The sequence below is a fragment of the Propithecus coquereli genome, unplaced genomic scaffold (genome assembly GCF_000956105.1).
Source record: "Propithecus coquereli isolate 6110/MARCELLA unplaced genomic scaffold, Pcoq_1.0 Scaffold30, whole genome shotgun sequence".
NCBI classification, from domain to species: domain Eukaryota; kingdom Metazoa; phylum Chordata; class Mammalia; order Primates; family Indriidae; genus Propithecus; species Propithecus coquereli.
The window spans coordinates 2398606-2415726 of NW_012148619.1; the positions used below are offsets into that span (position 1 = coordinate 2398606).

The 17121-nt window shown below is 39.2% G+C and overlaps 1 protein-coding gene across 1 annotated transcript in view; it reads left to right on the top strand.

Annotated features, from left to right (window-relative positions):
• APIP (APAF1 interacting protein) overlaps positions 1 to 3227 on the top strand; it is a 28910-nt gene extending 25683 nt beyond the window's left edge. Inside the window, exons 6-7 of the mRNA XM_012649555.1 lie at positions 2049 to 2216; positions 2785 to 3227. Of these exons, the coding sequence (XP_012505009.1) occupies positions 2049 to 2216; positions 2785 to 2884 (268 nt within the window). The 3' untranslated portion in view covers positions 2885 to 3227. The remainder of the gene's footprint in view (positions 1 to 2048; positions 2217 to 2784) is intronic.
• The last annotated feature ends 13894 nt before the right edge of the window (positions 3228 to 17121 follow it).

Here is a 17121-nt window from a genome sequence, read left to right on the forward strand (position 1 = left end):
TGCTTTTTAAATTTTTTTTGACTTTTAATTTCTGAGTATTAAGGGGTTACAAATGCTTTGGTTACATAAATTGCCTTTGCACCAAAATTCCTATTTTAAATTTTTTTTGACTTTTTAAACTTTTTCATTAAAAACTGAGATACAAATAAACACATTAGTCAAGGCCTACACAGGGTTAGGGTTATCAATATCAGTGTCTTCCACCTCCACATCTTGTCCCACTGGAAGGTCTTCAGGGGTGATAACATGCATGGACTGTCATCTCCTGTGATAACGATGCCTTCTTCTGGATTCCTCCTGAAGGACCTGCCTGAGACTGTTTCTTATAGATATATACATATATATATATATATATATATAACTTATATGTATATAACTTTCATGTATATAGAGTATACTCTAATGATAAAAAATATAGTCTAGTAAATACATAAACCAGTAACATAGTCATTTATTATCAAGTATTATGTACTGTACATAATTGTGTGAGCTAGACTTGTATACAACTGGCAGCACAGTAGGTTTGTTTACACCAGCATCACAACAGACATGCGAGTACTATGTTATGCCTTGACCTTACAGTGAGTATAAGGTCAGGAGACAATAGGAATCTTTCAGCTCCATTACAATCTTATGGGGCACCATCGTATTTGCAGTTCATTGTTGACAGAAAGGTGATTATGTGGCACATGACTGCACTAGTTCTTACCAGGGGACCTTAACATGTATAAATGTAATTGTCTTTCCTTTGGGAAGCAACATGCCTATGGTGTAGAGAAAGCAATACTGCTTGATGATCAAGGACTTCCCTGACTCTATTTCTCATTAACTTGTCAGGATCGTTATCATGCCTATAAAATGGAAGGATTGGCTTGAATTAGCTTTCAGGTCTTATTTTGCTGTGAAATTATTTTGCAGCTGGAAATATTTCCTACCGTTCAGTGTGTGCTAGAAGAAAATATAAGTTTGTGTTTCTCTTGGCCAATATTAGGAAAGATTTGGGACTAGCAATTCATTCCTTCCATATTTAAGGATATTTTATAATTACCTCTGTTTTACTTAGATGAAATAATGGGCAACTGCATACACTTAATGATAATGGTTGGCCAAGTTAATCACATGACAGCTATTTAGTCTATACCTGCCTAAAGTAGCAATTTCTGAATCTTTCGCTAGAACTTTTTTTTTAAGTTTTTTTAAGTTTTTTTAAGTTAAAAAAAAGTTTAACTTTTTTTTTTTTAGCACTACAGAGGTAGATACTACATTAACAATGCAAGATAAATTCATGTAAAGAGGAAAACTTAATCTGAGTTTTGATCAGTTATGACCTCAAGAATAGACTTAATTTTGCCAGTAACTAAGTTATTTGTTTAAATATTATTACATTCTGATTTTATCACATGTATTTCCTGAGAACGAAGTAGAAGTTGTTCTAATGCTACAGATTTGAGAATGCTCGGAAGGTATTATCATACCTTTAGTAGTTATCTCTAGAAGGTTCTTGTTAATTAGTGCTGCAAACCACACTTGGATATATTGATTTTGCCTTATCCAAGACACTCTGGAGTCCTGTAGAGATGAAATATTATGATTTCGTATGATTGGGAAATTCTTAATATGTAGTTCAGTTTTTAATCCTTTCTACAATTCTGATTTTGAAATCTATCATTTCTCATCTCCTGTTAAAAATATTATGATTGTCCCTGCTTCAAGGAAGTGCTTGTATGATCTTGATGATTTCTTTGTTAGGTTTTGGTATGCTATACAAATTTCTGCCAATTATACTTAAGATTAGAACAATGCCTGCCAAATTCCCAAGGTATCTTTTGATACAGATGTTTATGCAAGATACACAGAATAACATGCAACATCTTGTTCATAGTTTAAAGTGGCTTTCCAGATATAAAGAGAATGTCTAACCAGTTACTTGAAAAAATTGTATAAATATATTTTATTGTATAAATATTATATCATATTATATTATATTGTATAAATATAAATGCCTTTATTTGTTTTAATTGGAAAAAATGGTTTGTTTTGTCTTACAGATACGATGATATGTTAGTGGTACCCATTATTGAGAATACACCTGAGGAGAAAGACCTCAAAGATCGAATGGCTCATGCAATGAATGAATACCCAGACTCTTGTGCGGTACTAGTCAGACGTCATGGAGTGTATGTGTGGGGAGAAACATGGGAAAAGGCTAAAACCATGTAAGTGTAACTCAAAGAACATTTGGGTCAAGTTATCACACTCTAGATGTGAAAGAGAATGAGATATGTTTTATGATTTAAAATGAAGTATGCTTTTTTGTGTTTTATTGGTCAAGTGGTTTAAATTTAAGTAGTTTATTGTTAGTATTTCTAGATATTTTATTTTTATTATGCATTCATTCCTTAAGAAATATTTATTGGATGAGTATTATTTGGCAACGCTCTATGGACTTTGATAGAAAGAAGACGCAGATCCCAAGTTACATAAGTTTTTTATTTCACAAAGTGGCACACAGTAAAAAGATATAAATTATGTAAGTAGTATATTTTCAACTCCCTTTCATTTCCTGAGAAGTATATAATTTGGTTGCATGATTCAATATGATTCCTTTCCATGTTTTAAAAATGTGGGAGCAAAATGAGAAAATTTTGGTCTAGAATTCAGGAGGAAAATGCACTAGGAACAAAGCAGAGTTAACTGGACAGAGAGGAGCAGTGTGATTGTTTAGGATTGGAGAACTCTGTCTCAGTAAACACCTTCAGTTCTTTTTGTTTCTTTCTTTTACAGGTGTGAGTGTTATGACTATTTGTTTGATATTGCTGTATCAATGAAAAAAGTGGGACTTGATCCCGCACAGCTCCCAGTTGGAGAAAATGGAATTGTATAAGTCAAAGGAAGTTAAATTATTTACACAGATGAAGCTCAACTTAAGTGAAACTTGGCTATTTTTTTAAATGAACTGAAAATTTCCATGCTAATACTTGTCACTACATACTGCAGATGGTCACCTTGAAGCTCTTCTGACATTGGATGGTATTTGCTTATATTCTTAATTTTAAGTGATTGGGGCAGTGGAATAAACATTTTATACTCAATATTTTTTGTGTTTATTTTTAAATCCTTAACAGCAAAATATTTGTCTTTAACTTAATTTCTTTTTTATATCTAGCCTCAGGATTCCTCTTAATCTTTAAAGTTGCTGGTGATGATAAAATTTATTGGAAAACTTCCACTTAATCATGAAATGAACGTTTTCTTGTTTTAATATTGGTATCATAAAATTTATATGAAACATTAAGGCCAACTGTATCCCTCAATGTTGATGTCTAAACAATTTTATAGATTTCCTTTATAAGCTGTAGTGTTTCCCCTATAACGTAACATAGGGCATTCATTCTATACTGGAGTCAGTTGTGAAATTCAAGTGAGGTGTTACTAATTCAAACTCTCCTAGCCTAAAAAACCCTGACCAAACCAGTGATGTAATCAGAAAGTACTTTGTAAATGTAGGCAAAAGCAACATCAACTTAATCATAAAGGCTTTATTCGATTAATGCTTTTTTAAATTGGGGGACAAAATCAATAATGCACCATCTCCAGAATGTTAATCTCAATATTCCCACCTCTCAGATCACCTTCTTCTAACCGTCTGAGCTCACTTTCCCCAGATCTTTCACTGAAACAATTCTTTAACCTCATCCAGACTCCCAATCCCTTGATCTCACCATTTTTCATTATCTGTTACTCCTTTCGTTTTCTTGCTTCGTGCCTTAGTAAAGCGTAGACTGCATGGCCCAATATTGGCACCACTTCATTACAAACATCCTAGCCCCCTGTGTCTTGCTCCCTCTCAGTCATACACACCTGGCAATGACCCTAGTCCTCGTTAAGCCATTTACTTGGCACCTGCGCACAGCTACAAGTCCTGCTGGGGGAGAAGTACACAGCACGTTGACGGCTCTCACTTCAAATTTACGACCACAGATCTCGGGGGCGGGGCACTCAATACTGCCAAACAAGCTTGGCGCAATTCCCTAGGAAATCATTTTCCCAAGCTCATGATTATTTCTCCTCACCCTTCCTTCTCTTTCGTCAAATCTCCAACGTTCTTTTCCCACCAACTTTCAGATGGTAACTTTGCCTCACACATGAAGAGATAAAATAGATTCATTATGAAGAGAGTTAACTAATCATCCCACCTCACGTTCTCACCAGCCTTCCTAGCCACAGCCACCCTTGCCACTTTTCCTTCCACAGGGTTGGTTCTCAGGCCTTGGATCCATTGTCCTCTACCCAAGGGCTTTGCTTATTCAAGGATCCCCACATTGATCCCGTTTCTCTTGTGCTGTCAGATTTTTACCCTCTTTACTGGGTCTTTTCCGTTGTTATAAAAACATGCTGTAATAGATACTACATCTTAAAATACAAACCTTGCCTTTGACCTTCAGCTAACTCCAGCACCTTTAGAGCAAAATTTGAAAGTTGTCCATGCTTCTGTCATTTTTCCGTTCTCCCATGTGCTCCTTGGCCCACTCGTCAGGCGACAACCACCCCACTAAAGCAGCTTGTACCAAGAATAACCAAATTCCCTCTGTCCTCGGCCTCTGCCTGCTACTTTCACTTTCTTGCTTTAAATGGAACCTGTCTTTCCTCTGAAGACTGTCTTTCCTCTGAAGATAGTTTCCCCTGACCCTGAAGTGGTGGTGGTTTCGCTTCCTCTCTTACCACTGGGCCTGGGGGTGGAGTGAGTGAATTCCTTGAATGCTGAATGTCTTTCTCCTTCCCTCATGCCCTTGTATTCAGCAAACCTTCCATCATAGTTAATTCCAGCTCTCTTCTGACTCAACACCTGCATGTGTGCGCCTCAGTGTGGCAGAAGAAAAACACAACCCTGATAACGTCCATTGGGCCTTTAATGCTGATGGGGAATTTTACTTCCTTACCCTTATGCATTCTCCCACACCTCTGGACAACTGCTTCCCTCTCTTCTCAAACTTCACACACTTCCCTACCCACTCACTCTTGGCCAATGACCTTGATTGCTCCTGCACTGGAAAACTAGAAGCCATCAAGAGAGAACTTCCACAGGCTTCCAGCCTGCCTGCAGGTGCTACGTAGTACGTACAGATGAACTCTCCCTGCTGCCCTCTAAGGCCAGACTCCTCACTTCCGCAGTAGAGCGCCCCTCTCTCATATTGAAAGACATCATTCCAGCAATTTCTTAGCCCCCCCAAGAAACATCATCAGTTTTGTTCTCTTCACTAGACTCTTCCCTTCAGCTCTTATAAAAGAGATAAATGTGCTCCTATCTCTCCCATCTTTAAAAGTCTCAAACCCACTTTCTTTCCAGACACTGCCTCATTTCTCTGCGTTTGTCTTAAGAGTTTCTCAAAAGAGTTGATACATTCTCGCTGTCCAATTCCTCTTCTCCCATAGGAAAACTGGCTTTAGTCACGTCTCCTTAACCTCATTTTCCTTATTTTTACAAAGAATCAAATGAATGAGATAAAGTATGTGAAAGAACAAACCACAGTGCTTGATCCTTGGTAGATGTTCAAAAAAAGTTACCTCCCTTCCTGTAAGTCCCATTTAATCCTCATAATAGTCTTTGAGTAGGTATTTTTTTTTAGATGGGGAAACTGAAGCTCAGCTAGGAATAAGAAATATGTAGAATTTAAATAAGGTATGTAACCTTAACACAGTACCTGTCTTACACTAGGTATGCACTCACAATATAAACTTCCTTTCCTAAAAATCCTTCACTTAGCTGTCCTCAAGGTAATTGTCGTTCCAGTAAGTCATTTATGCTGCAGCAGCACATCTCCAATTTTGTGTTTCTTCATCATTGGGAATGCAGAAAAGATTTACAAAACCTGCTTAGAGGTGGGGGAACAGCTGGCAGAAGTTGTATCTCCTAGTTAATGTTCTTCTTTTTTTTTCTTTTTTTAAGAATATGATTCTTCTGGGCTGGGCGCGGTGGCTCATACCTCTAATCCTAGCACTCTGGGAGGCTGAGGCAGGAGGATGGCTTGAGGCCAGGAGTTCCAGACCAGCCTGAGCAAGAGTGAGACCCCATCTTTACAAAAAATAGAAAGATTAGCCCGCAGTGGCGGGCACCTGTGGTCCCAGCTACTTGGGAGGCTGAGGCAGGAGAATCGCTTAAGCCCAGGAGTTTGAGGTTGCAGTGAGAAAGCTGTAATGACGCCACTGCACTCTAGCCCGGGCGACAGAGTGAGACTCTGTTTCAAAAAAAAAAAAAAAAAAATGATCCTTCCTACATGACTGCTAGGAGCTAAGGTCCACCCAGGTCTTTTGTGAGGTACTTCAAGATAATATAGTTCCCCAGAGAATGTTCCAAAAAATAGTTCTGAATTATAGTAAAGTCATAGTATTATATTAGTGTTTCATCTTATATTTCAATTTGTTCAAAAACTTCCTTTTTGAAAAGGAAAACTTTGCCATGGGTTTTCATTTATTATTCATCTATATAATTAATTTTTATCCTTTTAAATGTAAACATAGTATTCTCTTCCATTATTTTACTTACACTTTTAGTAAATATCTTTTACTTTCCCTATTTCATATTATGCTTTATTGCAATAAGGACCACAAATTTGCAAATGAAGCCAGGGAATTATTTCTTCTGATATACAGTTGAGCTGCGTCTTAGGTTTGAAGGTTAAGTAAAAATTTCCAATACTCAAAATTACTGTAAAAAATCCTTTAAAATCACCCTAACGTATAGTGCTGCATAAGTGATTTGTGAATTTAATCTAGGTTCTTTCATTCATTCACTAGTGTTTATCCGTGGTCCTCAAGGAATCATTTTCTGTTTTCTTTCTTGAGGATGTTCTTAATGATGTTGGCCAACCATTTGTCTACCACCTGAACAGTGTGTTTTAAAATCGCTCACACATTTTTCCATTGGTTTTGTCAACCCAAATGAATGACTGAGGCAAAAATCTCAATCAGTGAAGGTTTATTAAGCCAAGAGTTTAAGGATACAACTGGGAAAAAAACACAAACCCCAGACAAGCCATGGCTGTTGTACTCTGAAGGAGAGGTTGGAAGTTTCAACATTTTAAAGGCATACACAGAGAAGAAAAAAGGCGGGGCTGGGGTAGGGGGATAGGGCCCTGATAAGGTAGTGGCTACATTCTTGTGAGGCCCAAGAAATCTGCATTTCACATAAAATAAGGGAGTGAAGGAAGCATCAATTATGTAGATGTCCCTGGGTAGGTGGAAGAATGCTTGATTCTGTGTCCTCTCCGGTTCTGTTACCTGTAGGATAAACTTGTAATTCATTACTAGTGTGGAATCAGATAGGCTTTAGTTTTAGGTGCTAGACATAGGTACAATTTGCACGTCGTCTTTGCGTATGGGAGGAAAGCAAGAAACTTCCTCAGTGAGTGACCTGTGGGGCCAGCTCTTCACATTTGCCTGAGGCTGTGATTTTCTTTTTACAGTTTGACAAATGTTCATTGTTGGTTTCAGGTTTAATTGTATCTATTACTTTTTTTTTTGGAGACAGAGTCTCACTCTGTTGCCCTGGCTAGAGTGAGTGCTGTGGCGTCAGCCTAGCTCACAGCAACCTCAAACTCCTGGGCTCAAGTGATCCTACTGCCTCAGCCTCCCGAGTAGCTGGGACTACAGACATGCGCCACCATGCCCGGCTAATTTTTTCTATATATATTTCCAGCTATTTCTTTCTACTTTTAGTAGACACGGGGTCTCGCTCTTGCTCAGGCTGGTCTCGAACTCCTGACCTTGAGCGATCCACCCGCCTCGGCCTCCCAGAGTGGTAGGATTACAGCCGTGAGCCACCACGCCCGGCACCGTATCTATTACTTTCAATATAAGTAAAGGGAATATTGCCCTGGTATATAATCCCTTTAGGTTAATTTTAAAATGATTCAATACACTGTGATTAGAACTTACCAGCTAGCTAATTAGGATCTATTATCTTTCCTCATGCCTGGATAAAATTTTCTATTAATAAACATTTCTTTCCCATGCTTTCGATATAAAAAGATTGTGTATATGTGATCTTATGCTCATTTAGGCTTGCGTTATTTTTTAAAAATAGGTGAAAGGCAAAATACCCTAGACCAAAGAAATACATGTATTAGTATAAAGAATACACTCTTGAAAGCAGTCAGTTGTGTTGGTGTCAAATGCTCCCAATCGAAGCCCCAATGATCATCTGTAACTTATCCTGTTTGATGCAAATGATCTAAAGCTGCGGTCCCCAACCCTGGGTCCACAGCCTGTTAGGGACTGGGCTGCAGATCTCTGGCCCCCCCACCCGGACCATGGAAGAATTGTCTTCCATGAAATTTAGGAAGCGGGGGCACACAGCAGAAGGTGAGCAGTGGGTGGTTGGCGAGCCAACAAAGCTTCATCTGTATTTACAGCAGCTCCCCTCCCCATTGCTCACCTCACCGCCTGAGCTCTACTTCCCTCCACCCATCAGTGGAAAAATTGTCTTCCATGAAACTGGTCCCTGGTGCCAGAAAGGTTGGGGGCTGCTGAAAAGGACACCCCAAGAAAGGTACACAGGAATGGGTGTAGACATCCTTGGGGCACTGAATATTTCTGCCCAAGACTAGGTGGGAAATCTACTCCAACGATACTGCTATAAACTTTGGGTCAGTAAGTAGACATTAATAAACGTAGACTGAATGACCTTCCAGCAGTATTAAAGCAGATGGGTATGAGGAGTAAATGGAAATGTCTACTTCATCTCCTCTTCCCAATTTCATTGCAATAGAATGGAGCCTAAGAAGAATGAATGTCGTGTTAACTTTTATGTTATGGGACATAATTGATCGTTGTAGTTAATGGAGTAGGACTGGGAAAATCTTAAATCTCTGTGATAGAATTGGAGGGATGGGTTATAAATAAATGAATGAGTAATATATTACATCTCAAAGGAAGGAATTGGGAAGAATAGGATTATAAAATCTTGTTGAGCCAATAAAGCTTATCTGATATCTCTTTACTGGATGTGTTTAATTTTTGAGTCTTCCCATTAGCAGACTATGAGTCACTTTATACATTAACTGTATTTAATAATAATTGCATAAAATCTTATAGTTAAGCAAGCACTTTCACTCTTAGTCATCTTTTCTACAATCCTGATGTCAGTGTTATCACCACCCACCATGGAATATATAAGCTTCTCGTGAGCCAGGGCCATGTCCTATCTATTTCCATAGCCCTGTCCCCACTCATTGTAGACAATCAAAAAATTATTGCTTTTTGAATAAATCTTCGTTACCATGGAAAACACGGTTCAGAAATGTTAACTTGCTCAAGACTTGTGAGCAGTAGAGCTGGGAATTTGTCCTAGGCCTTTGGCTCTAAATTCTTTGGCATTTGCCAACCTTAATGAACAAATTTCTCAACAAATGCACATCTATGCATTTGATTCATGCATTTAAAAATTGTTCAAGATTATATATATATAGGTACATTTTTAGCTTGATTTATCTGTTTTTAATCCTTATGTAAATTTTAGGCAGGCATATTCTCTGATATTTTAGTAAAAAGCATACATATTTTAACAATATTCATAGAAGCAATTAACATCACAATGTTAGAATATTATGATGTTATCAAAAAAGTAACTATTTCCCTATCTCCCTCTACAATTTTTAAGAATGAACTTAAACAAACTAATAAACCTTCACATTTCTGCTCTTTTCACTTTGTTCTAGTAATTGTCCACAGATATGAGGATCGGGATAACCTTTGTCTCCTATAGCTTCAAAATGTGTTGATTACGCTTTAAATTCAAACCTCTAAGGGCTTTGCACCTAAGTAACACTTTCCAAAGGCACTTTCAAAGCCATTTACAGGATGTCGGGTATAATTCTGCCCTTTAAATCCTCTTGTTTTTAGCAATTATTGCAGTTAATTTAATTGTATGACATCTCTAGCGATCTTATCACACAATAGAATGAATTAACTCGTTTCCATCAACAGTCATCGATGTCATAGCAGCAATGTGTGCCTTTTACAGAAATACTCTGAAAAAGACTTCTTTCCTCTATTTTCCTAAATTTCAGAACCTATTACGATTTTCTCCTTTACCTCTTTTTATCCGGAAAGCAAAATTGAACTCTTACTTCAAGTTGCTGGTTTCCCTTTCTGGCCAAGAATAACATTGCTTAAAAAAAGAAAAAAATAAACAAAAAAACCCAAAAAGCTTTCTGTGTTGTGAAAACTGGCATTTTGAAGGACATTATTTTTGCCCTGGGTAACTTGGTGAGAATTACCATTTAGCATCCACAATGATTCTGATTCATCAAGCTTACAAATAAGTGTGATTTTAAGTAGAAGCCTTAACAACTTCTAGCTGTTAATCTTCAATTGTTCAATGCCACTCACATATTCTTCAGCTACAATTCCTATTTATTTAAGAAAAATCATCACCTACAGTTCCAACATGAAATAAAAAGTTTGCCATAAACCAACGTGATGATACTGTATGTCTATTATCATTCATAATCTTTCTTAATGCTTTCTCATCTTGGGACTGAGATTTTCCTCCTACTAGTTTTTCCATTCTTCAATTCCTTCTTCCCATGTACTTTTAATTAGGGAGCTTTTATTCATTGCCATATTACTTTTTTTTTTTTTTTTGCCTTTTTCTTATTTCTCTTCCTTTCTTTTCCTTAAACATACACTTTTTTTTCTTTTTCTAGAAACAGAGTCTTGCTCTGTTGCCCAGGGGACTGTGGTGGTACAACATAGCTCACTGCAGCCTCGAACTCCTGCCTCAGCCTCCCAAGTAGCTAAGACTACAGGCATGGACCACCACACCCAGCTAATTTTTAAATTTTTTGTAGAGGTGGGGGTCTCGCTATGTTGCCCAGGCTGGCCTTGAACTCCTGGCTTCAAGTGATCCTCCTGCCTTGGCCTCCCAAAGTGTTGGGATTATAGGTGTGAGTCACCACTTCGGGCCTAAACATTGCATCTTTTGTTTTATTCTTTTGTCAATGGAAAAGAACCCAAACTCTGTAATATAATTTAAAGACATATATTCTGCACCAAATACATACCACTATGGCCTGGAGAGCCATGCCTAAGAAGAGGAGTCTCACCGTGGTTGGGTTACAGTTCGGTTTTTACATTTTAGGGAGACAGGAATTATGTATAAAGTCATGAATCAATACATGGAAAGGAGTGCATTGGTTTGACCCAAAAAGGTGGGACATCTCAAAGTGGGGGCTTACAGGTTATAGGTGGGTTTAAAGATTCTTTGATTTGTAATTGGTTAAAGAAATGAAGCTTTGTCTAAGGGCTTGGAATGTTGTGGTTTTTGTTGTTTGCTTGTTTTTGGTTTTTTTTTGAGACAGAGTCTGACTCTGTCACCCCAGCTAGAGTGCAATGGCATCATCATAGCTCACTACAACCTCAAACTCCTGGGCTCAAGGGATCCTCCGGCCTCAGGCTCCCGAGTACCTGGGACTACAGTTGCATGCCACAACACCCAACTAATTTTTCTATTTTTAGTAGAGACGGGGTCTCACTCTTGCTCAAGCTGGTCTCGAACTCCTGAGCTCAAGCAATCCTCTCAACTTGGTCTCCCAGTGTGCTAGGATTACACGCATGAGCCACGGTGCTGGGCCATTGGCATGTTTTAAGTTTTAAGGTAAGGAAGTCTGCTAATCACAGACAAGCCACAGGACATATACTGAGACTCAGTGGATCTGTTAAGTAAATTGATGACCTGCAGTGGTGGTTTAACCTTTGTCTTACATGGACTTAGGCTTGTTAATGATTTTGTACCTTATCCTTGCAAAGAGTAACTCCCAAAGGGACGTGGTATAACTAGGTGTGTCTGACCTCCCTTCTTGTGGCCAATAACTTAGCTTTAAGGGTTTTTGGGGGGGGGGGCTTGGTCAAAAGGGAGTCCGTTCAGTCAGCTGGGGGGGCCTTAAGATTTTATTTTAGTTCACACTTTTAATCTTCTGTCTTAACTTATACTTTCTCTCCTGACACCTATTTTCTCAGCATAGGTGTTTGCATTTTTAATATTTCTCCATTGATCTTGAACAGAATCACTTAACTTTCTACCATTTTTTTGGTTGGCATTTCCTAAAGGTTTTTTAACTCCTAATTTTAGATAATCGTCTTTTATACTCAGTACTTATTCAGTATTCAGGTATTGATATGTGTGTAAAGGTAAGGTGTTGGTTGTGTCTACCCAGTTTCTCTCATTCACTGGACCCACCTCCACCCACCACCTGTCCCCTGAGGTTCTAGAATTTCTGTCAATCACAGTGTCCTTCCTGTCCCATAGCTGCAGGCATAAGCACGTGCCCCAGGCCTGGCCAATTAGGGCACACCATTCCCCTGCCCACAGAGATTGTTGTAAGTCGTAGCTTCCTGATTCAAGGAGAGTGGCCAGAGCCCATCTCCCCTGCCATAGAGAGAGAGCCTGTCTATGTTGGAAGACAATGAAACCAGCATACAAAGAAAAGCATAAAAAGAAGAGCCAAGATATAGAAATAGAAATAGAGCTCTAACTACATCACTTCAGCACTCAGATGTGGCATTACCTTTGGGTTCCCCTTCTGCCTTTTGAGTCAGAAAGGATGAACAAATTTTTTTTTTAAAGTTATTTTGAGATGATTTCTTTCATAACAGAGTCTTAACTAATACAAGACATACCTAATAGTATATCAAACCAAATGCTGTGCAATTGTATGAAACAGAAGACTAACTCACATTGACATTGATGAGACTACAGTCTTTTATGCACATGACTTCATACAGAATTGGTAAATAAAGGAATGATGTTGGTACATTGGTATAATGTGGAAGTGGCATGGGTTCATACTGAAGTAGCTCAGGAAATTTTACCCCAAATATGACTCCTTGGTAGGATGAATATTTTGAATTAAAGGCCCTTAGAGATCAACAAGCCCTTGGAAGGGGCTTTCCCTGTATCTGCATAACCAGACAGACCCATCAAAAGAATAATGGACTTCCCTTCCCCTCCCTGTTAACTAAATATATTACAGGAAAGAAAATAAAGAATGCAACCAGACCTGGCTCAAGTCATTTTAAATATAACACCTGTCTCTCAGGTTAATTTACAAGTCAATCTGTTTCCCACCATCCATTCATTCTCCCAAGTATCTATTCATCCTCCCTAGCAACCATTTATTGCCCCTAAACAGAATTAGGTATGTTCCTCAACCTCCCCTCCCCTCTAAAAGGTGTGCATAAAAATATCTAGTTAGTTAACGAAGAGGATTAATAAAAACATATAGGGGTCATTTACATTGTTCACAGAGCCGGTCACAACACTTACATTTACCAGTATACTATAAAAGATATTACAAAGGATACAGTTGAAGAGATGCATAGGGCAAGGTAAGGGGTAAGCGGTGTGGAGCTTCCATGTTCTTCCCAGGTGTGCCCCCCTCTAGGAACCTTTTCACGTTCGGTTATCCAGAAGCTCATCCAAATTCTGTCCTTTTGGGCATTTATGGAGGCCTCATTACATAGGCATGATTGATTAAATCATTGGCCATTACTGATCAGCCCTCTCCCCTCCCTGGAGGTTGGTGGGGTGGGGCTGAAACGTTCAACCCTATAATCCTGCCTTGGTCTTTCTGATGTCCAACTCTCATCCTGAAGCTACCTAGGGGCTGCCAGCCAGCAGTTGACTCCTTAGCATACAAAAAGGCACATAACACTTTGAAGAGTCTAAGGATTTTAGGAGCTGTATGCTAAGAAACCTGGGATAAAGACCAAAGATATGTATTTTACAATATCACAGGACCATATAAAAATTTCATAATAAGATGAGTTGAAAGGAAAAGGTAGGTAAAGGAAGAAATAGAAATATAGATATTAAAGTTGAAGGGTAAGACCAAAGCTAAAACAAAATGGATGTTGTAAAGCCTGCATTGGTGGATATACTATTCAGAGTTTGTGTAAAATAAGGTAGCAATTCCATAACAAACCAGTTTATTAATACTACTATTCATCTCATGCTACCCAGCTGGCTGTGTTGATTTAGATTAAAAAATAAGAACATGAATTTGGTAGACAAGTTTAAATATTTTTACCCATTTGTCTAACAAAAGATGTGGTATATCTATTTAGATCCATGAGAACATGGGTTTTGTCTGTTTTTCACTTTTGAATCTCTAGGATTCAGCATATAATAGATGCTCAATAAATATTTGTTAATTGAATATATATTTTTTGGAGACAAGATCTCACTCCGTTACCCAGGCTAGAGTGCAGTGGTATCATCACAGCTCACTGCAATCTTTAACTTCCAGGCTCAAGTGATTCTCCTGACTCAGCTTCCCAAGTAGCTGGAACTATAGGTGTGCTCCACCACACCCAACTAATTTTTCTATTTTTTATAGAGAAAAGGTCTCACCACCTTGCCCAGGATGGTCTTGAACTCCAGGCCTCAAGCAATCCTCCTGCCTCAACCTCCCAAAGTGGTAGGATTATAGGTGTGAGCCACCATGTCTGGTCCAGAATGTATTTTTTTAAAACCAGTTTCTATCCTTAAATTCTCATTTATTTCTTATTTCCATGTTTATTTATTTACGGAACAGATTTTTCAACTTAAATTCATATTTATAATGTACATATACATTTAACATGAGTTCAAAAATTCAAAATGTGCAAGAGTATACCCTTAGAGTAATTCTTCCTCCCACTCTGTTCTCCTGGTCACCTACTTCTTCTCTTTGAAGGCAGCCATGGTTACCAATTTCTTGTGCATCCATCCACAGAAGGACTATGCAAATATAAGAATATGTCTACATATATCTGCATTGGGCACAGGGATCCACCACCCAGATCTCTTTGCATGTGAAGATGCTCAGACTCAGCATGGCCTATACTTGTTGCCCCAACTCCTAGGAGTGCTGTTAGCAGACAACCTCTAGCTGTCAGCCGCGTTCAGAGATCTCAGCTGCAGAATCGCTCACGCAAGGCCATAACCTTCCCAGGGCAGCCCACATGCAATGAGAACATGGATATAAAAGTCCAGCCATTTCAGCCTGATGCTGGACATGTCTGATGGGCCAATTTAGTTCTAAAGCTCTCCATGGGTCCACTGAGACCCTCAGGCCTGCATTGCAGCTTAACTTCACCCTCTGTTGAGTGCCTCTCTGCTTCCTCCATTTCCTAGGTAGGGTTACCAAAAGTACTGCGAACTAAAATAAAATCTTAAGCCCACCCCCCAAGATGACTAAATGGGTCCCCTCTTGGCCAAGGGCCCCTTCCCCTCAAAAAAAACCTTAAAGCTGAGTTGCTAGCCATGAGGAGCAGGGAGGTCAGATATGCCTAGTTATGCCCTGTCCCTTTTGGAGTTATTCTTTGTATTCTTTGTAACAGTAAGAAATAAAGTCATTAACAAGTCTAAGGCCATGTAAGACAAAGGTTAAACCACTCCTGCAGGTCATCAATGTTACTTAACAGATCACTTGAGTCTTGATATATGTCTTGTATGTGTCCTGTGGCCTGTCTATGATTAGCAGACTACCTTATCTTAACTTAAAATGTTCCAAGCCTTTAGACAAAAAAAACTTCATTTCTTTAACCAGTTACAAAATCAAAGAATCTTTCAACCTGCTTATAACCTGTAAGCCCCCACTTCAAGATACCCTGCCTTTTCAAGCCAAGCCAATGTACACCTTCCATGTATTGATTTATGGCTTTATGTGTAATTCCTGTCTCCCTAAAACGTTTAAAACCAATCTGCAACCCAACCACAGCAAGCTCTCTTGTTCAAGTCTTCTTGGGCATGGCTGTCCAGGCCATGGTCATACATATTCAGCTCAGAATAAGCCTGTTTAAATTATTTTACAGAGTTTGGGTTCTTTTCTATTGACAGTCCTGATTTTACTAGGACTGAGGGTGTTCCAGGATGCTCGATCATCAATGCTAAAACTAAGACTGTTCTGTGAAAACCAGGACAAATTGGTCACCCTATCCCCATGTGTGGATCCCAAGGACACCACCTGATAAACATCCTATACCCTAAACTCGCTCTTAGAGTCTGCTTCCCGCAGAACTCAGCCTGTGACAGTTGGTAGCAGGAGAGGTCTGAGAAAGTAGGTGGTGCAATAGTTTTGGAGCTGAATCTCTTACCACTGGGTTGGCATTGAGGACCCATCTAGTGGTAGGAGGAGCAGATAGCCCCTGGCATAAGGTGATGGTCCAATTGTTAAACCTTTCACTGACAGTGAAGTGGGATGGTATTCCAAGGAGGGGAAAACACTAGCACACACAGTATACCAGGCATTTGAAAATTATGGAGTGGATAGATGCAATAATGACAGTAGGACTGGCTGGCTACTGTGACTGTTGCTCTATTAAAGATAACAAAAGGCTGAGAGTGATTAATAGGCAACTAAAAAAAGCCAAGAGTGAAAGCTACAGGGCTTCCTTGGGAGCCAAGAGACTCTTATCTCCCGCAGTAGGAGAACGGAGAAAGCTGAAGAACAGGCTCAGGTTTTAATCCTCAGAATACCTGACATTTAAAAGAATGTTAAACTCTTAACTAAGGCAGGTCTGCCATGACCAGATCAAGCCCCTTGTTGGAAAAGAATAGGACTCTGACACATGGGATGGGGAAATTAGCATTAATGACTCTGAAATCTTTAACTCTCAGATTCCTCGAACTTTCTGAGCCTGTGGGAGTGAACTCCCTCCCTATTAAGAGAGGCTTTGTCTCTCCTGTTCAGACAACAGGTAATCTCCTCATTATCTGTTTCCATCTCTCCTCCTGGCCACTAGGTGCATAACTAGGGTTAAGTCACAGAATAACCTGGTGGGTTGCACTAGGCCTGATAAGGGAGGAAAGGGACCCCAAAGGCACTGCAACACCTCGCTAGCATGTACCAGCAGGAACTAGGGGAGTTCTGTGGAAATGAATCCCAAGGGTGCTTGATCAAGAAAGCTGAGACTAGGCCAGGAGCAGTGGCTCACGCCTGTAATCCTAGCACTCTAAGAGGCCGAGGCGGGAGGACTGCTTGAGCTCAGGAGTTCGAGATCAGCCTGAGCAAGAGCGAGACCCTGTCTCTACTATAAATACAAAGACATTAGCTAAACAACTAAAAATATGTATAGAAA